At 39.2% G+C, this 23,890-nt stretch overlaps 1 protein-coding gene across 11 annotated transcripts in view; it reads right to left on the reverse strand.

Annotated features, from left to right (window-relative positions):
- Window positions 1-23,890, reverse strand: part of szt2 (SZT2 subunit of KICSTOR complex) — a 62,107-nt gene that overhangs the window by 21,289 nt on the left and 16,928 nt on the right. For 4 of the 11 annotated variants that reach the window (XM_087783830.1, XM_087783834.1, XM_087783838.1 and 1 more), the window contains 29 exons: window positions 23,633-23,717; window positions 22,487-22,774; window positions 22,296-22,431; window positions 21,732-21,848; window positions 21,453-21,522; window positions 20,560-20,745; window positions 20,185-20,433; window positions 18,647-18,860; window positions 18,224-18,298; window positions 17,810-17,948; window positions 16,854-16,983; window positions 16,671-16,791; window positions 16,210-16,362; window positions 15,917-16,019; window positions 14,971-15,085; window positions 13,764-13,851; window positions 12,801-12,919; window positions 12,556-12,720; window positions 11,005-11,089; window positions 8,788-8,967; window positions 7,762-7,950; window positions 7,158-7,348; window positions 6,750-6,916; window positions 6,022-6,119; window positions 5,808-5,940; window positions 5,091-5,221; window positions 4,699-4,746; window positions 2,382-2,503; window positions 1,859-2,044 (listed from right to left, as the gene is read on the reverse strand). In XM_087783830.1, the coding sequence (XP_087639956.1) occupies window positions 1,859-2,044; window positions 2,382-2,503; window positions 4,699-4,746; window positions 5,091-5,221; window positions 5,808-5,940; window positions 6,022-6,119; window positions 6,750-6,916; window positions 7,158-7,348; window positions 7,762-7,950; window positions 8,788-8,967; window positions 11,005-11,089; window positions 12,556-12,720; window positions 12,801-12,919; window positions 13,764-13,851; window positions 14,971-15,085; window positions 15,917-16,019; window positions 16,210-16,362; window positions 16,671-16,791; window positions 16,854-16,983; window positions 17,810-17,948; window positions 18,224-18,298; window positions 18,647-18,860; window positions 20,185-20,433; window positions 20,560-20,745; window positions 21,453-21,522; window positions 21,732-21,848; window positions 22,296-22,431; window positions 22,487-22,774; window positions 23,633-23,717 (4,083 nt within the window). The remainder of the gene's footprint in view (window positions 1-1,858; window positions 2,045-2,381; window positions 2,504-4,698; window positions 4,747-5,090; window positions 5,222-5,807; window positions 5,941-6,021; window positions 6,120-6,749; window positions 6,917-7,157; window positions 7,349-7,761; window positions 7,951-8,787; window positions 8,968-11,004; window positions 11,090-12,555; window positions 12,721-12,800; window positions 12,920-13,763; window positions 13,852-14,970; window positions 15,086-15,916; window positions 16,020-16,209; window positions 16,363-16,670; window positions 16,792-16,853; window positions 16,984-17,809; window positions 17,949-18,223; window positions 18,299-18,646; window positions 18,861-20,184; window positions 20,434-20,559; window positions 20,746-21,452; window positions 21,523-21,731; window positions 21,849-22,295; window positions 22,432-22,486; window positions 22,775-23,632; window positions 23,718-23,890) is intronic. The other 7 variants (XM_087783839.1, XM_087783832.1, XM_087783837.1 and 4 more) reach the window with 5 other exon arrangements.

Genomic DNA, 23,890 nt, shown 5'->3' on the forward strand with positions numbered 1-23,890 from the left:
ACCTGGTGAGAGATGTAATCTGATCTGATGGAGCCTTTACGAGCCACACGGCAATTAAGATGCCAGCGGCCATGTTTATTCTGACCATAAAAGTCCTAATAGAGAGCCCCTGTCTGACAACAACCAACACGCTGGGAGTGTCGAGTGTCGACGGGATGTTTGACGACAATGAAATCCTGACATTCTAATGTGACACACATAGATACTGGCGGCATAATCTGAGTGGGTTTGCAAGTGAGGATACCACAGGAGACCAGAGGAGGAGTTTTCTTATGACACATGTGTCGACCTCAGACCTCATCCAGCCAGATGAAACATTTGATGTGACCCGGCTCATGGTGAGATCCAAATGACTTATGCTTCACTATCCATACGAGTGAAAATCATGTCTATAGAAAAGAGTTTGATGGGAATGTAACACAGAGGAGGATAAATAAGTCATTAGGATTGAGCCTCCAATAATTAAAAGAAAATAAATTGTTTTGTTTGGCATGTAACTTAAACTAGATCGAACAGTTTCATAAACCTGCTTCACAATGTACTTATGGTTCCACGCACACGGTTCAGGACCAGAGGAGAGAAATCTTTTCAGGCTGTTGCTCCTAAGCTTTGGAACGATCTTTCTCTCCCTCTGTGTTTGATGATCTACTGACTCCTTCAAGAAACATCTTAAGACATTTTTATTTGTTCAGGCTTTTCCTTGATTTTCTGGAACTCCTGTTGTGTTATCAGTTTTATCTTGATCTTTAAAATATATACTTTATTGAATATTGTTTTGATTGTTTAAGCGCTTTGTGACCCTGGTCTGGAAAAGCTCTCTATAAATAAAAATTACTTATTTTTATTTATTAAGCTTTTGTAAGGATACTTACTTACAACAGCTTAATGATGAAAGGGTCTTAAAATGAGACCCAGAACTGTCGGTTAAGTGCAGTTTGAGTTTAAAAAGCCAACTTGAACAACTTTTTTATAAAATAAAGATGCAATAGATCCCATTGAGCTCCATTGGACAGCAGAAGTGTTTCTTAAGTACAAGTGTGTCTTGAGTTAAATTCCATCTCATCATTTAAGGTAAGGTAAAACTTTATTGATCCCTCAGTAGGTCTCCTTTGGGAAATCGTTTTATTTATTTATTTATTTATTATGTATTTGTTTTATTTATTGTTTTATTTATGAAGATTACAAAACTAGTTCTGAAGACCTGGTCGAACATGTCTGCTTCAGAGTCCGTCAGATTCTCAGCATCATTCTCAACTAGATATGGTTCATTTCAGTCAAGTTGAAAATCCCTCCAATCTCCAGCAGGTTTTTGTTTCACCTGCATATACAGTGGTCGTGTCAAGGACGCATTAACGTAGGTCTGCAGGTTAAGAATGGTCTCAACAAGGTCAGAGTTTACAGGTCAGCTGAGGGACGTGCTAAATTCTACTGTAAGGAAAGACAAACATCAACTGTGACAGATGCTGCACATACTGCGAGAAAACCCCACCAGTCAAACAGGTAGTTCCGTGAATTAACCTCCGACCATCCGCGGGACGTAACAGCTGCATGACCCTCTGCCCGAGGAGCCGCAGCAGCGAGAGTCCAGATGTTCACCTAACAGGATGATTCCATCTGAACTGGCCTGTGCAGCCGCGACTTCTTAGAACCGAGTGACTGACAATAATTAATACTCGATTCTGTGACAAATGAGTAGAGGATCTGAGAAAGTACAGTTTATTTAGATATTTACCAATCTATTGATTAGATATTTGGAGAAAAGAACCTTAGGTCTTAGATTTAAACAAGTGATTGCTTGGATTGATTCTGAACTCTCCTAAACAAGATTTGACGAACAGGCGGTGAAGGGGCCACTTACCTGTTTGGAGTCAATTTCATGGACGGGTGCGTCGGAGAAGCAGTGATGGTGGAACAGACCCATCTTCTGGTTCAGCAGGCAGTGGACCACATGAGCCCTGGCATTCTGCCACTTCACAAGACGGACCAGCTCCTGGTTTAGGGAACAGCCCAGATCCACGGACCAGTTGTAGCTGTACAAGGTGACCTGGAGCGACGGAGTCATTACGCAATTATGATCGGAGGACGAGTGAGGGCTGACAGTTTCAAGACTTTCTAGGTTCACATCCTTCTTTCAGAACAACCTCCTTGCAGTTGCAGGTAGGAGGATTAACAAATGACAATATTTAAGACCAATATTGGACTAAAATGCTTGGTTTAATTGAGAGCGTGTTTAGTAAGTTGTTGATTAAAAAGGTTTCCAGAATCGTTTAAGTGTAGTTAAAAAGAAAAAAAGGCTGCTGCACAGAAACATTTTGTATTTTTATCCCCAGGCTGTGCACACAAGCCAACAATCACTTCCTCGCTCGCACATGCCAACTCACCTTTTTGTCTAGGATGCTGATCAGCAGAAACCTCTGGCGGGGCGCCAGGCCTGCCCCGGACTGGCTGGTACTGAAGCATTCGTTGTGCTCCAAAGCCTCGAAGCGCTGGAAGCCCTTATGAGCTGTGCGGAGGAAATGTAAAGTCAGCCAGGTCATCAGAGCAAGCGCCACTCAGAATCCCCTAAAACCCGCCGCTGACTGTTTCTATTATCATAACGCCGGCGGGGCCGCAGTCATCTCGGCCAAAATCTGTCAATTCATTCCCGTTTATTCTTCCGACAAACCTCAGCGCAAAGATCAAACACCTGCTTAGTGCTGGGCTGGAACGGTAATACAAATTATTACCACCGCATTTGAAGGGTCCGCCGGAGCCAAACACTTCAGGAGAAAAAGCTTTTTTTTACTGACATTCAAGACCACAATTAGATCAACGGATCAATGCGTGCACTAGTCAAGTGGGTGGCGGACGTGCGACGGCGAGATATATACGTGCTGAAGATCAGAAAGTATTAGATATTATTTTAGGAGGATATCATGACATGCTCTGTGGGAATATTCTGTGATACCAAGAGTTAAAGAAAATGGATGTAAAAATGATAAATTGTTCATTTTAAAGTCTATTGCTAGTGGACTGTGGATGTTATCGTTTACATTCTGTTCTTATTCATCCAGATCATGGTTATCTAAGAGGTCACGGATCATTAACAAAAAAGGAGAAATGAACGGCTTCAATGTATTTAAAAGGCCAGATTTTTTCCTTTTAAAAAAACCCAAAAGGTCATGTGTAGATATTTTTGTTGTTTGACCGCAATGAAAAATAGTAAGTAACATTTTGTTGTCGTTTTATCTTTATCTTATCAAGAGATTCGCGCGGCCGAGTTTCCACGCTGGTAGCTAATGGCCGCTCCTTTGTCTTCTATACGGCACTAAATGCAAACATGTTGGCAGCAGATGGATGATCTAAGGTCTTTCTTCACAGATGCTGGAGATTTCTATCAGGCACAAACAGAATCTGTTCAACAGAGATTACAATGAATCTGACCAACAGGGAATAAAGCGGATGACAACACTCCAGGCAGTACAAATCAAACTGTCAACAAATTATGCTAATACAGTCAACCCCTTATTTATCGCACTGCATGGATTCCATTTTTTTGGGGAGATTTTCAAGAGAACGTATCCAAGTCCAGGTTGACAATGTGTAGGAAAAGAGGATTTATTTGCACATAATTATCGCTTCATCATTGTTAAGACCAGTTCACTTTAGTCCTGTCAATCACCGTTCAAATCTAAGGCAGTGGTTCTCAACTGGTGGGTTGTGATGGCGACCAAATATCTGGCAAAACAGTGATGATTATAAGATATTTTACTCCTTTTATTTAGACAGAACTGCAACCAAATAGAACACACTGACCCAATTATAGCAGCATCAGCCCGAGATAAATATGTAGGAACTTTTTAGTCAAAAGAATCCCAGACATAACTTCTAGTCCTATATGGTCTTCTTTATCTTCCGAAGATACTCATGAAATCATATTGTAGTCAATCACAGTTTGTTTATTTCAATACTTTATATTGAAGAGCAACTAACATATTGATTTAAGTGTGTCTTTAAAGATCTTGGACCTCTCATCTATTCTACTCATCAGTATGTTTGTTTGTACAAAACTCTCTTTTCATTGAATATTTATTGACCACACCCACTCTGCTGTCATTGGTCAAACATCGTTTGTCACCACGCATTATCAATAGCGGGACGACTCCACCACCGAGGTACTTCTTGTATAAACAAAGCTGGTGTGATTACAGCTGGCTGGAGGAGACAGGAAGCCATTATTACGTCATAATGGACTCCAATCTCATAACCTCTCCTTCGCCCAGATTTCAGACGAGGGAGAACTTTATATAGTAATTACTTCAAGACATCGTCATGATGAGGGACTTACTGCATCTTTAAAAAATGGGGAGGAGAATTTGACCTTGGTTACCCAATAAGTTTTTCCTTTTCTTAAATTGGGTAATTATGGAAAGAAAATGGGTACAAAGCCAGACCAGTTGAGAGCCACCAGTACTGATTTTTTGCCATCTTTTAAAAAAAAAAATTCTTAACCTGCATGTTCAAGTCGACCTACTGCTGAACTCTTGTAACATCTATTATTTAAAGCTGAAAATCCACATTATCCTTCTGTAAAACAACAATCTTGTTGAAAGAGTGGGAGGCATGTTTTATTCTAACATAATAAAAAAAAATAACAGAAAGACTCAGGAGTGGAGTTGATGAGCGTGAATGAATTAATCGGACAAAGTTCAGACTTACGTGTGCACTTAATAAGCACTGGTGTGTTTTCTTCATCTGAACTGTATTCTGCAGGCAAACAGAGATGGCACAGACAGCAACGTGGCATGGACAGTTAAAAAACAACACACAGAAGGAAGCGCGCACATGTTAGACAGCTGCAGACATTAATTCATGCACACGAAGAGAAGCACAGAGGAACAGATGTATTTAAGTGTATGCGTTTGCAGGTCACTACTCTACCGGTTAGATTGAGATTGAAGTCAAGCAAGTGTTTCAAGGTGGTTTCAACTCCACAGAATAGTATCATTTGAAGGTACATCATTCATCAAACCGGAAAAAAATATATCTAGATCCCTGCGATAACCTTTCACCATGAACCCGGAAAAACAACGGCACCTAGCCAAAGTTACCTTGCTCTGTGCTGCAGTGCCACTGTTGGAAGTTTCGTCCAATAAGAATGAAGCTTCTCATCGTGTCTGGAGTCTGACTGAAGTTTGGAACCAGAGGAAAGGGTACATAGACATCTCCAGATTCTATACAACTGAAAAAGAAAAGTAAAATAGAGTTTATTCAGAGATTAAATTACAGTTTACGTTTTCAATTAAGTCTTGATTCTCTGGTCATGTTCTATGAATCCACTATTGAAATATATCACAAAGACTGTATTCTGGAGTGATGCATGACAATAAGGGGTGTAAGTCTCGATACGCAATATTTTTTCCAATTGATTTTTTTATTATGTTTCAAATACTATACATTTTTTATCATGGTTCTTTTATGGTTTATATTTCAATGAGGTGTGTATAAAATACAATATTTCTGATTTTTATTTTATTGTATTTACAATTAACACGCAAATATTCACAGCATTTGTTCTTTTTTGTGTTGAAATTCAACTCTTGGCCTCTCACAGTAATCACTACGTCTACTGCAGCTAAAGGAACAATGAAACCCCCCGTTATCTATGACTGAGGACGAGAGGATATGGTCGACTCCAGCAGCTTCTTTAAGATGATGTTTGAACTTCTAAAAATAGCGCAATGCAACGTATGGTTGTCACCGTATTGTATCGCCAAGTTCTTCCTGAATACACACCCCTCATGTCAAGATAGATTAAAAAAACTTACGCAGCTTTCTCAAACGCCTTCACCGTTGTATCACTGGCCAGAGAACTGACCAATTTGACAATCTCGGCCAGGACTGAAGGAAGCAGGAAATTTGAGGCAATTTCGGCAGAGCATTGTTGAATGGACGGGCAGCCTAGTGGAGACAGAGGAAAGTAATAATACTTAACAACCCCACTCCTGATGATTCAACAAAAATAGTGGCGAAGACCATTACCGAGCTTTGCCATAAAATTGATCCAGGGCTGGCAGGTTTCCTGGTAGATGGGGTGCAGCGTTCCCGAAACTCCCTCCTCTACCTGACACACTTGTCGCCTGCACAACACACACAACCAGATATTTTCCAGATATACCAGTGATCTTGTTATGCATTTCGCTCCAATATGTTTGCTGATAATTTGTTCAATAGTGAATAAAAGTGCATCCATTGACCCATGCATGGCTTCCATCTTATAATCACACAACTTTAAAGGTCATCTAATGTAAAAACCCCAACTTTCCTGACTCACTCTCATGCTTCAAATGTTGAATTCTTCCTCTCCAAGATGCAGTAAGTCTCTTATCATGACCATGTTGTGAACTTATTACTTTATAATGTTCTCCCCTGTCTGAAATCTGGGCGAACGAGAGGTTACGAGAGCGGAGTCCATTATGACATAATAATGGCTTCACTCCTTCTCCAGCCAGCTGTAATCATGCCCCGCTTTGTTTAATACAACAAGTCACTTGGAGGCATATACTCCAGGGATTAATAACGTGCAGTGACAAACCCTGATGCTTGATCAATCACAGCAGTGTGGGCATGGTTATGGTCAACAAGATTTCATGTCCAGAAAAACTTAGCTCAACACATTAGTTGCCCTTTAAGAATGAAAAGGCTTGAAGACAGGGGTGAGTTATTTTGGGAGTCATAAATAAAGACAAAGACAATTTTAAAGACGAGACCTGTGGGCCTGCTCCTGCTCCACAGCCACTCCTCTCTCAGAGCTCCACTGCTGCTTCACACTCTCAGTCTTGTGTCTTCGCCGGGCAGCTCGGCCCTCTTCTCCCCTCTCTTGCACAATGTCGTCCGTCGTTTTGGGAGAGCTCAGCTCTGCCGAGTCAGGTTTATTCTGCAAGAAAGCACCTCTCAGTTGATATGTGGAGTAAATAACCATGTTAGCATTTTTTAATTAAAAACACAGGTGAGTGTCTGCTCACTTTTACACATTTTCTAACAAGTTTTACAAGTTTTAAATTACAGAATTGACACCAATATAAATGATATAACACTATGATATGGCTAGAATGGCTGGTTTAAAAATGCACACAAAAGGGTAAATCATCTAAATTACTATCATTTATTCCACTAACCAGTATGTCCCAGAAGCTTCGTCGGGAGCTCTTTCCAGTCGGGGTTGTGGATTCCGGTGTCCTGGAGCCAGACATGCTGTTGTTTGCTTGCACTAGACTGATGGGTGAGGGGCTGTTTTTGAAGACACGGGAGCCACTTCGCTGTCTCGGACTCTCCTTCATCTCCTTGACCTCTGGCAGTAGAAGACCTGCTGAGGATGTTCATATCATGGTGGTGATATTGGAGAGACATTTTACTGAGCTGAGCAACTGATTCCCTTTTGTTTGAGAAAACCTTTTTCAGGACAGAAATTTCAACCTTAATAAAAATCCTTTTGATTTTTGTCTACAAGTCAATACACACACAATGACTGATTTAGTAGCAACTTTGAATTAATTGAGTCAAATTCTTGAACATTTTTATTCTATTTGCCAAGATCAAATTCATTTTATTTGCTGAGAAAGCAAATCACACATTTTTAAGGGAAGAGTGTTAAGAACCGATAACATCCAGCACCGCAGACAGTATAGCAAAGTGAATAATCCATTGAATGACCATTTATTCAAAAATACTACTGCAGATCGTTTCACAAAGTAAAGTGAAAAGACACTTCTGTATCCTCACCTTTTGCTTCCTCCTTGGATTTAAGAGCAGGGCACGATGCTCCTAAGCAAAGTGGATTTGGCAGAACCCGGAGCTCCATAATGACATCACAAAGAGCGTGACGTAGCGCCCCCTGCAGCTTGTCAGACAGTTGTAACGGGCTGATGTTGCCTTGTTCCCAGATGTCGAATCGGACATACACTGACGACTCTGCGGGAAGTAACACAAGATGGGATCTCAGACACGCATTTTGCATCCAACATTGAATCCACTTGAAACCAATTGACTGCACTGAAATCATTTTAACTAGGAATGTCTTGTGACGCTTCATGAAAGATTTAAGAGCTCAGTTTTAAATAGTATGTGATGTTTACATGGAATAGTTCTTCAATACAAAATATTATAGAGTAGAGAGCGCCATCTAGTGGGCTCTGAAAATAAGGACACTGCTTCATGAAGCTTCATCGGACCATCATTTGTTAAAAGTGTTCAGAAACAAACTCAAAAGCAAGATGGCTGACGGAAGAGATGGGGTGCAGCACATAGACGGAATATATTCCTTTACCTCGTGATGGTCCGATGAAGCTTCGTGAAGCAGTGTCATTATTTTCAGAGTCCACTAGATGGTGGTCTCTGCACTATTTTCCTTTGTTTTGACCAACTTTTCGAATTAAACATCACATCATTTTTAAACGGATGGCGCCACCTACTGACCTCTGAACAACATGACACTGTTTCATGAAGCTTCATCAGACCATCACTACCTATACCTTCTATTATTGGAGCCCATTAAACAGAAGAATTTAAATTTAATAAATAAAATAAGAAAATCAAGCATAAATAATGAGTTGGATTGGTGGATTATTGGCTGGTAAGGACTTGGATGTTAATTCTTCCTGGGACCTGAACCCAGGCTCAACTAAATGACGAGGGGAACTCCATGTAAACTGGTGAATAAACACATGAAAAACAATTCTACCTCTTTTACATGTATCCCTACTGACTTTTACCTGGAAACAAATCTCAACGACTGCATGAATGGTTTACCTGCACTGGAGCTGACGCTGTCCAATTGAACTTTCTTCACTGAGGTCAGCTCCTCGAACTGCTCTAGTTGCAGAGGACTAGTGCAGACGTCCACAGTCTGGGGCGAGACACAGTCCAGAGCATGGAGCTGAAGGGGCTGGCTGCTGGGGCCCACAAAAGTAAGGGTGATGCATGCAATTCCTGCAAAGAAAAAACATTTTATCCACTGATCTTGGCAACATTTTCACACTTGAATGGGTTTGCTTGCCCTTGTCATGTTATAGCAACACTTCTGAGCAAGTCAGATCGAGGCAAAATAGGTCGGCTAGACCAGCAGCTACTGCTCTCAGCACTGAACTGATGAACTTTTGTACTTCTGGGATCATGTCCTCAATTCATTATACATCTACAGTAACTATTAACTTCTAAAAAAAAGAATGAGGTTGAGGGCGATGTGCTTATGTCACGTCAAAGTCACAGAGAAAAGTGTTTGTATAGAAAAGTATTTGAAAGAAGCGGTTGTGTCTCTGCCGGCCTCCACTGGGGTCTTGTATTTCAGTGTTTAAAACGAATGAGAGCTAGGAAGTTGTTCCTCTACTTGGCAATCAAAAAGAAGTCGGGAGAAAGAAAGAGTAATTAACGGATGATCCAACTCCTCATCTAAGCTGCTGTTTAGAATTTGACACAGAAGTGTCTGAGAAGTCAGAGCAAAGGTGGGTTCAGTGAAAACTTGACTTCAAGTGAGAACTGAAACTTTCATGCTAATGAACCACTTAGTTCAGGAGTGGAAAAATACATCCTTTTCTAAAGGGCCACAATGAACTGGGAGTGTAGTGAGGGGCCATAAAACAGAAAAATAACAAAGAAAGGAAATGGTATGATGTTTGTAACATGGAAAATACACTACACACAAATGTATGCAAAGGTCTTCTATAATTATCATTTTATAATGTTCTTTTATTTTCATCCAAAATGCAATTTCTGAAAAAGACAATAGTGGTTAAAATAATGTAATAACAGCCGTGAGTGACTCTGAAGATGATCAGGGGTCTCACATTTACAGCCCTTGACATGATATTCTTTTAAAGCATGTATTTTAACTGTTTTAAGCGCTTTGTGACCCTGGTCTGAGAAAGGTGCTTTACAAATGATTTCTTACTTACTTACTCTTCTCCATTTGTTGTCTAATTATTTATAAGTAGAGGGAAAGTAAGGGACTTGTAAGTTTTGTTTTAACGTTTGATGGATAAGAAATATAGATAATTACATCAAATCATGTCATTTACATGGATTTGGTAATTGAGATGGAAGGGTTTTTTTTTTAATCCAACAAAAGGATAAACAAAAAATGTCAAAATTCACAGTGTAACCACACACAAATCCAGAAAATGAACAATACAAATATAATTAATCAATATTATTTCACATTTTTTTGTTATTGTGCTGGAATTGTAAAATATTGGCAGGATGTGCAGTAGAAGTCATTGAAAAAATCCACATCCAAGTTCTGTTTTGTATCCACGTGTAAATTCAAACATTGTACATAAGGAAGACAAGTATACTGTACGCTTAAAATACTTTTGGCAGCATATAAACAAGCCATTACAAAAAAAATGGCACAAGACACAGTCACCTACAGTCGGATAGTTTGAACTGGAATTACTGACTCAAAAGATAAGGACACAAGAATAGAAATGCATATGGTGCTATCTTGACCTTTTAAGAATATATTTTATTGGGTATTGTTTTGATTGTTTAAGCGCTTTTTGACCCTGGTCTAGAAAAGCGCTATACAAATATTAATAACTTACAATTGGAGAAAATGGACTTGTTTACACAATGACATACATGAGGATATAATTTCGAGTGTATCTGTGTGTATTCTGTACTTTAAAGATGTGCGCAAAATGTCCCAGCAAGATAGAAATCTAACCCAAGCAACTGCTGCTAATAGCTCTGGCTTTCTACATTCTACACTAGCAGCACAATTTACAACCTTTTCGAGTCACTTCAAAGTTTTCCTCCCAAGCTTTCTGTGAACCATAAACATCGCAGGACTAAATTTCACTTGATGATAAAAATCTCCCATGAATCCACCAACAGAGCGACGAAGAAAATGAAGGTAGTTAATCCATCATTTGAACATTCCCGGTGAGACCAGCGCCTCGTTTAGTGACAACAAAGACTTGGATACACTTAAAATAAACCTGAGTTGATGTATTCCAGTGAGGAAAATACCTTTGCCTCCAGTTCCTTGGCCTCCAGGTTTGTTGTAGAGGTAGATGTCACCATCAGCCAGCTCACTATTGGGGTGAAAGTAGTGCTGAAGGGGAACAGAGCAGTCACAACATTAGAGCGTCAGCAAACTATCCTGTCAGAGACACCGGGGGGGGGGGGGGGGGGGTCCAGCACTTCCTCTTAAAAATGTATTCACTTGTAATCCTCATCACTTAAAACACGTGTCAGAGTGTCACACATCCGCACAACCAGCACTTCAGATCGTAATTGAACCGAGTCAAGTCGCACTGTTTGATGTATCGCAGCGTTTACGAGGTTATTTCAATGCTTGTCCAAAAGCTTTCACAGATCACATGAACACATTAATTATCCACGGGGGACCCCTGGCAGAGCAGTTTTCGACAATTACATTTCCCCAGGGGCCACATTTTATAGAGTGACTCTTGTGACGGGCCATTAGGTAAAAAAAAATAAAAATAAAAAAAGAGTGCAAAGCCTAGATGCTATGGGAACACTAGAAAACATAAAAATGAGATGTTATACAAGCAACTTTATTTTTATTTTATTGAATTTCTTTGAGGGGCAATAAATACTAACAAAACTGACAAAGAAGGACAAAGTCCTAAAAGATAAACACTATGGCTATACTTAGAGTTAAAGTAGTAGTTTTTATATATTATATATAACATTTATTATTATAATTTTTTATATATTTTTAAATTATCATTGCGGGTCTAAACAGACTTGCTGAACATTTTAGCCGGGGGGCCCTACATAAACGTTTATACGGCCCTTAAGAGGTCATAGTATAAAATATAAAAAAGATGATGTAAAAGAGGAAAAAATAAAAAAGTTCTAAACATAAAAAAGTGTTTTTTTCCCCATTTTGTGAATCAACTACAACAGTCATATTCAAATGTTTTTATTTTAACAAACAACTTTTTTTTTTTTTACTTTTGGTGAGTGATTTAGGGAATATTATACTAATAGGTTTAAAATATCTTCAGATATACATTAGGAAAGTATGCAAAAAATGAAGTTATTCTGATTCAAATGGCATTTTTGACATTAGGGCATCTTACGTTCTATTTAACCCTTTGTTTCTTAAGATAACTTTGAAGTTGTACTATCATCTTAAAACCTTCACCTTGTTTTGAACCTCTACAGGCCCCTCACAGCAGTCACAGTTTCTTATTAGGACCCTGAGCTGATGTATATTACTCAACCTAAGAAAAGTTGCTGATTTCTTAAGCAACAATTATTTTTCTCAGTTGCAATATTAAGTATTTTAAGTATTTAAAAAAATACATGATTAAAAAAATAGTCATATATTTGATTGGAAATGTATCAAACCATGTCCAACTGCAGAAAATATGTTTCCTACACGTGCACAACTTCTTTTTTTTAGGATTAGTTGTCAGACATTTACAGAGAAAAAGTCCATAACAACAAACATGACTGAGACATCAGTCTAGGATGATCAGAGCAGACAAACAGGAAGTCATGAAAATGATCAACGGTTTCTAAAGAAAAGCCGTGTCTGAGCTGTACCTTGAAGTGGTGTGCGGTGTTACTGTCCGTGTACTTGGGTATGTGCAGGAAGATGAGGAGGTTCTGTCTGAGGTAATGAGCCACGGCGGGGAGCAGAGAGAGACAGTAGTGGGGCAGACTGAAGCTCATCATCCCTGTGGCTGGGGAACTGGACGGCTGGATGAACTGGCCATGGAACATCGATCGCGGGTCAGGCTTTGCATTGTCGGAGCGGCATAGCGATCAAAAGACACAATTGAATCTACCTCGACATCTGCTGGTGTCAGTTTACAGTTCCGGACCAACATGACCGTAATGATGTCAAGCGTGGTCTCGTCCAGACGCTTCCGTAGGACCTTGACCAGCTCGTCTGTGATCTCTGGCCCTGGACGGTCAAACAAAAACGACATGTTTTAGTGCGAAAATGTACATAAATAACAAATAATTTTGATTTCAGTGAAAGCTCCGTCTGTCACAAATTCATAGTGTATGTATGTTAGGGTTTTATATGGATGTGAAAAGAATTTTAAAAAATCTAATGAACCGATTTTAAATAAAACCAGAAGATATATTTATTCTCCCTCACCTTAGCCCCCATTCGATGAAGAGTCATAATGACGCTCAATCAATCATGGCTGGTTCTTCAAATGTTTTTCTTGAAACAGGCGTAACAAATAGATGTTTGTTTGCTCACATTGACATAAGTGTTTCAACGTCAAAGTGCTTCTCATCTGTGTTTATGACAATCCTGCTAAGAAAGGGACCAAAAGAAATAGATAAAGGGAAGGGGTTTTCGATTTTTGTTTGAAGAAAATGTAAAATAAAGCCACTTGATATGTCTGTGTTGTTATTTAACTGTTGCATTATCAATAAAATATGTAAAATAACATTTTGAACTTGAGATTAAACCAAAACGAATCGCAATAAAGAATCAATATAAATAAGATATCAAATAAGGTGTTTGATATACCATTAAAAACTGATGCTAACAAAACGCTACTAATACTAGGGCGCCACCAAGAGACAGCAAATGGAAGTGCAGCAGCTTTTACATGTTGTCGACCAGTTTAATATTTTTATTATTTCAACTAAATATAAAAAACCTATAGCGACAAAAATGGGGGAATTTGCATTTCAAATGCGTTTACTTTTTGAAAGAAAAGTTGACATAGAGGTAACCTGATTACAATTAGTTTTTACTTTCAAACATTTAGGCGAACAGATCTTACCAGCGCTGCCCACTCCATGCACCAGCAGCAGAATGTGTTTGTCCACTTGTCCAACAGGACGGGAGCCCTCGAGGATAGACCTGGAGCCCTGAGGACATGAGACAAAAATCAATCTAAGAAGAAGTCAAATAAACCATGACATGAACATACAGGTGTTTATTTGACACCAACATCATTCACATTTCAAAATGTTTATGTTGTGGTTTACTTTCGATGGCAATAAACATTAGTAATAACTGTTGCATTTGGTTTTTCACATTTTATTCAAGACATAAAAAAGAAATGTAGTTCATGACAAAGAAAAGAGTTTGATCATAACTGGAAATAAAAAATAATTATAAAAATATATATTTTAATTTTCCATCAAATGCAAATAAATTAAAGTTCTTTAAATAAACTGGAAAAAAAAAAAGTACAATAAAGAAGCGATTAGACTAACCAAACAAAGAAAAATATAAGTTTGTTCAAACATTTCTCACAGCTACAATAAGAAATGTTGAGAATTTTTAAAGACAGGTCAAATAAGATTATAAATTATAAATGATCAAAAATGATAATGCTCAAAATGGTTATGTTGATAATTTTCCCATTTAGCATGTGATACCTGAAAATGCTGCAACAGTTCTCAGTGTAAACACTTGAACACAGGAGGAGAAGAACACCTCAGGGACGATGACTGAACTGGTTTACTACACTTGCATCAAAGCCCCCTCAGACTCTTGTACACAAGCTACACTGCATCTGTATCTGTGGCTTCAATCCCGCCACAGGCAGCGTGAGTAGGAGGTATGCGACCAAGTCTTGTTTCCCTGCATGGTCGACTAGAAGCTGTTAGCCTCAGTTTAACCTCCACATCAGATTAGTTGCAGAGAAACACCTTGGATCGACGATTATCCTCACTTAACTCTCCTAATCCTGTCGGCTGCTTCAGGCCGTGTTCAGAGGCACAGCCAAAACTTTACCATTACACCCCTATAAACTCCTCATATGCTCATATAGAGCAAAGCATTGCATGACAAAATATTCCCTCATTAAGATTAATGTTCTGATGAGAAAAAAAATGTTTAATGTTATACGATCCCTTTTTCCTTCCAATTTTCCACTCTTTCTTTGTTAAGTGAAGGTTGACATGCGTTTTATCTTGCCATTTAAAATGTGAACTCCCTAACAATTCATTTTCATAACTGTGGTTAAGTGTATTGTTTACCATCATGTCCTCAGAACCGGATGGTTCTTGACTTCTGGAGAGTCCAGAGGTGCGACTCAGGTGGCTGTTTCCATCAACGTCGGAGTACTTCCCGGTTAGCGAGGTTTCACAAAGCCTGAAGAAAATGATTTGTATCATAGTGTTAAAAGAGATCATTCAACCCCCTTAGAACTTGAAATTAATCGGCGCTACGACAGAATGAACAGGTTTGTTTCTAGCTCCCTCAAGTGTATTTTAATTAGTGATGTGCTGATGAAGCTTCATGAAGCAGTGTCATATTGTTTAGAGGTCAGTAGTTGGCGCCATCAGTTTAAAAATGATGTTTCATTTGAAAATGTTGTCCAAAACAAAGGAAAACTAGTGCAGACACCGCCATCTAGTGGAAATCTAGGGAAAATTAGTGATGGTTTGATGATGAAGATTCATGAAGCAGTGTCATTATTTTCATTGTGGTGAAAACTGAAGTGTCTCCAGTCCTGCCAAATACATGCATGTTCATTTGTTTACTAAACTAGAGAAGGACTCTTCTGGGGATGTTTTTTTTTTTCACTAGAAGCTTCAAAAAGTGCTCTTAGAACTTAGTGCTATAGGTTGAAATATTGCTGACGCTCTGAGGTCAGCAAGGAAAAGTTGTTCAGAAACCTATGGAAAATGACTGGGTAAAGAAAGAGCTGCAAACATCCTCTTGTGCAGCTGGGAGAGATGAGTCAGGGAAGTTCAAGACGATGTTATCACATTGATTTGGAAACATTATTTTCTGGTTTTCAGTCAATGAGTTCTAAGGTAAAAGTACAAGAGTCAATGACCAAATTAGTGGGTTTTAATTTTATATTTAGCTATTTTTAGTCAAGACTATGAGTCAAAAGTTTGGGAAGACATGTGTGCTTGCTACCTTTGGACCAAAAAAATCATATTAAAATTGTATAAAATGATCCTCAAACCTTACCTGAGGTAGAAGACAGATTTGGTGCTTCTCTCCTGGTAGACAAACATGTTCTTTCGGTTCACCACCCAGAAGGAATTGAGAACAGAGCGAAGCCCCTGGATGGCTTAAAAAAAAAAACAGAAGAAAAAAAGTTTGTAATAAAAGTAATTAATAACAGAAAGTATACATTTCTATTTCAATATGATGAGCACAGTTTCTGACAAGCAGTACAGCTTTGAAACAAGTGAAATCTCTCGTGGTCAGTGGTCTCAAGTCCAGGCTTCACAAGGTTTATTTCCAAGTGTGTCACTCACCTCTGGTCACACCCATGTTGGGTCCCATCTTCAGTCGGGGGTGGATGTGGATGACTGTGCTCCACACTACGTCACAAGCAAAATGACCCGGGATGAACTGCATGGTGGCTGCCAGGTAGTCCCTCGCCTGGTAACTCTCGTCTGCACTGTAATCTGTTTGAAAGCACAAACACAACACGTCTTTTCTTGCCGATTAAAGCCCCCTATCACTGTGACGTCTCATCTGATCGAGCCGCGTCAACTGGCTTCGGTGTGACCAGAGATGGATAAGAAGTGTGACGGAGGCGTGGGTAATTGTGCGGCATAAACAGGAATTTCCTCATTGAATTTGTGTTTGTTGTGTGAAAAGATCCGTAGAGAAAGACACGCTCGGAAGATTAACATATCATCGGGTTCTGGGGGTAAGTCCCCAAAACTAAACGGAGATGAACATAAATGCTTCTGTTGAGGAGGACACTCACCGTCTGAGGTGTTGAGCTTTTGCCTGTAGAGAGATTCATTCTTCCAGATATCTTCTTCGCTCTCGGCCACCAGCAGAGAGTTGCACACGTGGCTGTCGTGCAGCTCTTGCAGCAACATTCGCTGAACAAACACACAAGTGTGAGAAGCGAGTCGCTAAATCAAATACAAAAGACGCCGCTCACCTGGTTGACTATACGACAGATTTCTCCGATCTTTCGCACGACCATCTGATGAAGCTGCATAAGTTCCGATACCGGTTCTCCCTGCTTTTCCAAATCTTCTGCATTCTCCTCTTTTCCCTCGATGAAGCTCCTGTAACATGAGAAGCAGTTTTAGAGAAGAAGGCATTTTTCTCCATTTATCCAATAATTGTTTGTTATGCCGCTGAATATACTGCAATACCACATTAGACCATATGGTGGTGCCAGACAGTGTTGCCCTAGCAATAACCCTAGCTTGCTCAAAGGCATATTTACTGGGTTCGGTTCAGTTTATTTTAAAAGTATAATGTGCAAAAACACAATAATATACAAAAACACAGTACAATCTAATAAGGTCTGATGTATCTGATGGCAAAATACCTGTCTGGTACTATTAGTGCCGTGGGCATGTTTACTTGAATAGGAATACTCCGTCTGAACAGTCATGTGACAAATCTACACAGTAAAATGTCTTTTTTTAATAAAACATGTAAGATTATTCCACTTGATCATCTTACATTATGATATGCATTTAATCCCTTTTTACATTTATATTTTCAGCCACAAACTCATGTCAGACCTCTAAAAGACAGGATAAGAGAGACTTTTCATCCTGAAAAATATTGTTTCTGTATTGATTCAAATATCTTTACATTTCAATTATAGTAAATTAATTTAATAATATAATTAAGGAATGTGCTTTTTAAGTCCCCACGAGGTCCCTTCATCCCACCTCCACTCCATGTTAACAAGGCCATGAGAAAAACAAGTGCATCAATGCTGCACTGATTTGAGGATTTGCTAACTCTATGAGTCTAGGTTCAGAGGGGAGTGATCATCTTCATGCTACTGACGGTTGATGGTACAAATCCCTTCATATTTTGCCCAGAGAAGTAAAAACATTCAAGCATATGCAGTCGTTGGATGTGCCGTCTGACCTGGAGTGGGAGTAGACTTTGACCCGGTCTTGGTGAATCTTCACGATCAACCAGAAGTCTGGCATCATTGCTGAGCGACAATCCTTCTCGTCCAGGGTGGGACTGTCACACTCAGAGTCGCTGCTGCCCCCGTCGTAACCTTCATTCACAAGAAAAGTTTTGAGGGGAAAAAGCACTGAAAATATAATCATGGAGTCAGAAAATGTTGGCAGCCATTAGTCCTAAAGTACTCTTGAATGTGAGTGGTTATGAGTTTCTGTTATACTTGAAAACTGCACCGGCTGTGACTCACTTCTTGGTTAATTAATGATTTCTAACTCTTCATTTCATGACTACTATTAGTATTCCGAAAATGGTAGCGACACTTTAAACAGAGTGAAACACAAGATTAGGAATTCACAGTGGTTCCCTCACCCTGCATGTCAGAATCCATACTGCCCTGGCTGGAGACGACACTCTGGACACGGCTTGGCCTGAGTTTGCCAAAACCTGCAGACAGAATGTACATTTTTCTTAAGAGAGTCTCTTCAGTACACGATGAAAGCAACAGGATCAACCGACATCTAAAGACTGTAAAATATTTATAAACAGACATTGGTATGGTCATGATTGAAGTCGTACAACAACAATACAAATTGATGCTTTTCAAAGGAACTACTGCGATGTACGTTACAATGAATAAAACAGTTTCTAGTTTATATTCTTTTAGAAAATTTAGTTGGGATTATTTATTTATTTTTATGTACAGGCAACAGCTGCAGAGCAAACCTTAACCTCTTCCTTAACGTCAACCATCATGTTGTCAACATTAGATGTGATGAAGAAACGTGCACTCACTGGTCGAGGCCGACAGCGTGGACTCGGCCAGGCTAACACTGGACGGCGTCTTTGGCGGCAGAGATGCTTCACCCTGTAGCTGTGGGGTACTGGCCCGAGGGTTGTCCACCACGACACATGAGGGTGCACCGTACTCTGTGTCCATCCTCAACTCTGTGATTTTACTGTTGATGTCATTTGGGAGGTCAAACACAGCAGCTTTCAGCTCCTCTATCTGTGAAATAAGACATAGATTCAAAAAGCTGTTGACATTTTTATTTATATAGTTTATTTAAAGCAGTGCTTCTCAGTAGTGGGCCATGAGGGAATTTTTCCCTGTCGTACAAAAGGAAAATATATTTTTGTTTTGATTATTACTATTTGAAAAGTGTTTTATTCTAAAAAATAAAAAAAAATCATATTTGCCAACAATTAACAACTAGTAAAAAAGTGTTATGGTGAGTTAATTTTGTTTGATCATTTCTTCATTGAACGTCCCACAGTGGGGGAATTTGAGTTGTCACATCAGCAAGTTTACAGTGGTAAAAAATAAGTCAATAGATAACACCTAAATGCATATTAGATCAAACATACAGGGCAATACAAAAATAATATATTAACACAATAATGATATAATAACATAATAAGAATACAAAAGTAACATGTTACAAATACTGTAATGTTAAAAGTTTTATGCAGTTGCTGGTCATGACATTTTATTTTTTACTGTTATAAGAATGTATTTGAAGGTCAAGCTGTAAAGATATTGCAGACAGAGCAAAAAAAGGTTGGGGACCCCTGATTCAAAAGGATCATTTGGAATGAAAAATAAGGTAAAATGAAGGATAGAACAGAACCCAGTACTGCTACCTGCCCAACGAATCAAGACATTTTCACATTAACATTTACATTGTTTCATCAAAACACACGCTGACATTTCAATGAAGTAGAAACAGAAAATTGACCTGCGCCCTTAAAGACAGTCATAAATGTTGGATGATGACTAAAATCAATTGGTGTCCTTGGCTTCACATCAGTAATATTGTGAGAAACCTAGATGCCCTCTTGAGCAGGCCTGGATGATTCCCAGCCACATTAATACAATGAAAGAGCAAATGTGGCCCTTACGAGGCCAAAGATCTTGTAGAAACAAACATTTTATTTTAATTTATTTTATACATGACTATTCTCTTGATAAGACTCCAATGTTTTTGAGTTGGAAATAATTACATAATAATGTTTTAATACTTGATTTTATATGTATTTTTTTCTTTATTTTTGGTTGATGGTACCTCACAAAAGCCACTTTAGAACATGTGGCCCCTGAGGAATTTTAACTGCCCAGCACTGCTCTAGTTTATACTAAACAATATGCTTTGAACTAAATTCAGAAAACAAAAATTATGACATTTTAATAAATGCCTCCTTTGCGAAAATATCAGCTCTGATTTTGGTGTCTTCAATTCATACTTAACTAATCACAGGATGATTACAGATTTATTAGTTTACTGACAAGAACTAAAACAATTTGTGGAAGGAATCAAACCGAAGTGACTGACCTGAGTGGACTGGGCTGCATGTGAACTAAGAGCCTCGTCCTCACTGGGGCGGAGCGAGTCATCAAGATGCTCAGGTCCTTCTCCCGCACTGTTGGTCTTGCTGCTGCCGGGTCGCGGATCAGGGTTTTCCTCCGAGAGTCTCTTTGAAACATGGAGCCTTCGTGGGTGATGTCGGCTCAGAGAGATGTAGTAGAAGCCGTCTTGATCTCCGTTAAGCAAATAGCCTGCGAACGCTGTGCGACGAAACTCCTGGAATAAATGTAAAACATTTTACACATTCATTTCAGAGACCTAATGCATTATCAAAACAAGTTAATTATGCCACAGAAATATAGTTTATCCAGTGTTTTTCTGAGTGTGTGTGCACTTCCTTGCCTCTCTGAATTTTTCTAGGGACTGCTCCGGCCTGAAGACGAACTGGAGCGGGACATCTTCACAGTGACAGTGTGGTCGACCACTGGACCGGATCACATGGTTCGCTACGTTGTGAAGTATGTTGGAGCCGATGACTCTGGAGTGACGCAGCGCAGAGACAATTTCGTCCTCCAGCAACCAGCGGATCTGAGAGAGGGATGAGAGCAGCATTTGAAAGGATTAAAACGTTTTTTTGTCATGTTGAGAATTTGACTTTAACCACATAATAGAATTAAGATCTGGTTTAAAGTCACAAATTTTACTTGAAAACAACTGAGAAAGTAGATGAGTTTACATGTCTGTCTGAATTCTTACTGAAGCAAGGAGCTGTTAGTTCACTGTTATATCTCTGTTGCAGTGTCACAAGACGTTAATCATCTCTCTAGGTTTTCACCAAAAAAACAACCTTGGAGACCAGTTACTGGCACAAAGACTAAAACTCGCATTTCTTCCTCGCACATGGAGTGATGAAGAAAAAAGCAGTGACAAAATTATAATAATATTATATGTGGTTAAGTAAATTTGATACATACTATAGCTCAGAAGTTTCCATCAACAATGTTCTCCTAAAGAGTTCTTGACTCTGCTGTTGCAGAACTTTGCAGAGCACATACATTTTGACCAAGGGTCTCAAAACCCATTCAAAAAAAGAACAGAGATGTTGCAGGTTTTTGTTACAACCAGTCAATCACACATAAGTTAACGAATCAGCTTAAACAAGTAGCACCTGAATTTCAATCAAATGATTTCAGTCTTCAGACACCTGATCGGTTCAACTAAAACAGACAAGTGGAACTTTGAAACGTTAACACAACTAGTTCTTGTATATATTGGACTTTTGCAAAAACACTCACCTCATCCATTGTAGCCAAAATGGCAACTCTGTGGGGCTCTGGGAGTTTAGATAAAGGTTCACCTGAGACCCTGAAAAAAATGTGGCAATTATTTAGTCGACCCGTCACGCATAATTGGAGAAAATGTATTTTTCCTCAAACAATTTAACAAACCTACCAAATAACTTAAATACAAAACATTACAAAAAGTCGAAAGTGGATATGAAAAACGTACTAACCAAAGTCAAAACTATTCAAAGATACAATAATAATCACGCGTTACGACGAAAGCCATCTTACCCGTCCAGTCCGGCTCCCCTCAGACCATCTAGGACGGTCATAAACTCTTCGTCCGACCTGTAGGAAGACGGCTGGCCTGGAGAGCGGTTCAGTGACACACTACTTTCTGAAGTGTATCTGCACACACAGAGAGGAGGACGAGTCACGTTTGTTTCTTTACAGATATCTTGTTGTAGTTGTTGTTGTAGATACTTTATCGATCCCCGGGAAGGAGATATTCTGTTGTCCAGCAGCAATAACACGTTCATCCATACATACATGTAAGACACTCAAATAAATATATAAATACAATAAATAAATACGAAATTCAAAAGTTGCAGACAAAAAGTAAAAGTCCATGTTGAGCATTAGGGTGAGATCTGTTTTAGAATCTAATGACAGAAGGAACAAAGGATGTCTTAAAACATCCCAACATCAGCTTCCTATTTAAAAACTAACCTGAAAATGTGATTAATATGAATTAATTAAACAGAGAAACTGCAATGTTTATTTTACCGATATTGTTAAGCTCTTGACAAATGATGGTGTGTTCAAGTTCACATGTCTGGCCGTATATAAACTCACCTGTTGTGATGGAAGTCGTTGATCACTTCAATCTCTAGCGGCAGCGTCAGAACAAACAGGTCCAACGTCACAGAGAGATCGTTCAAGTCCAGAGTCTGGAGCTCTTTGTAATTTTCCAGACAGGAAAGGACCTCACCTGAGATCAAAAACACATGCATCATCGGAATAGCGTCAAAACACTCTCAACTCACCGAGACACGTGGGCAGTGTCTGGATGGGCGTGGATCCGTGGCAGCTCTTCATGCTGACGGAGCAGGTGACGTGAACAAACAGCGGAGGCATGTCCAGTTGAGTCAGGTCCACCTCCAGCAGAGAGTCTCCGTCCAGGATGCTGAAGGAGTCCTGGTCTTGATTGACCGTGTTGGAGTCGGACAAAGAGCGGTTTTCCCCGCCCTGGGACCCGCCAGCCGGCTGATCCTCGTACTCCACCACCAAGTCGGTGTCACTCTCCGTCATGATGCAGCAGCCCAGCATGTTGTCTGCAGAGATCAGAGTAATTACCAACTAATGATGTCTTTCTTATCACATTTTTGCTGATGACATACAGCTCAACTGCTCTTTTGATCCAACTGATGTTGCTCCTAAGCTTTGGAACGATCTTCCTCTCTCTTTGCGCTTGATGGATCTACTGACTCCTTTAAGAAACATCTTAAGACGTTTCTATTTGTTCAGGCTTTTCCTTGATTTTCTGGAACTCCTGTGTTGTTCTCAGTATTATCTTGATCTTTAAAGTATGTACTATTTTGAGTATTGTTTTGATTGTTTAAGCGCTTTGTGACCCTGGTCTCGAAAAGCGCTATATAAATAAATATTACTTACTTACTTACTTACTTACTTTCTGTGTGCCTGAGACATCAGATCACACTGTCAAAATCAATCACAGGAGGGGCCGAAATCTTTTAGCAGGTCAAGTGGCGAAAATAAATTTATATTTACTTGACTGGTAATAGGAGTTTTTTTCTTTTTTTTTTAACATTCTTTGAGGCTGACTTTATCTTAAATATATCTAAGTTTGCGCCCATTTATCAAACTAATTAATTTCCTTCAGCATCAAGCAATTTTATGTATAATTATTCTCATCCATAATCTCTGTTCCTTATCTTATCTTAAACACTGGCATCTACACTTAATTGATTTTGGGCCTACCATCGAGCGGGCCAAATAAAATGACTTGGTTTGACACGTGTAAATTAGAGCAAAATTAGTTATTTAATGACGAGATTTAATTTTCTGTTCATGATTCAACATCAGCATCTTATTTCCATGCAGAACAAGTGGTTCTGGATGTTAACGTTTCTTTATTTTTAACCATTCATGTGGGGAATAAACCTGCTCACCGTCCTCAGTAGCTGGCTCTGCATCTGACACCAACTCCATACTGGGTTTCCTCTCAATGTCTTCGCTGTCCTCGGACTCATCCTGCTGACAGAAATCACAACACGTGGATATGTTTTCTGTAATTTATGTAACAAACCTGGCATTTACTCGTCATTCTAAATACTTGTAGCTACTGAACTATACCGAGCTAATATCAAATAATATCAAAAATATAATAATAATTATGACAATTACCATTATTGCTAAAAAGTGTTACA

Source organism: Callionymus lyra, chromosome 2 (genome assembly GCF_982586985.1).
Source record: "Callionymus lyra chromosome 2, fCalLyr1.hap1.1, whole genome shotgun sequence".
NCBI lineage: Eukaryota > Metazoa > Chordata > Actinopteri > Syngnathiformes > Callionymidae > Callionymus > Callionymus lyra.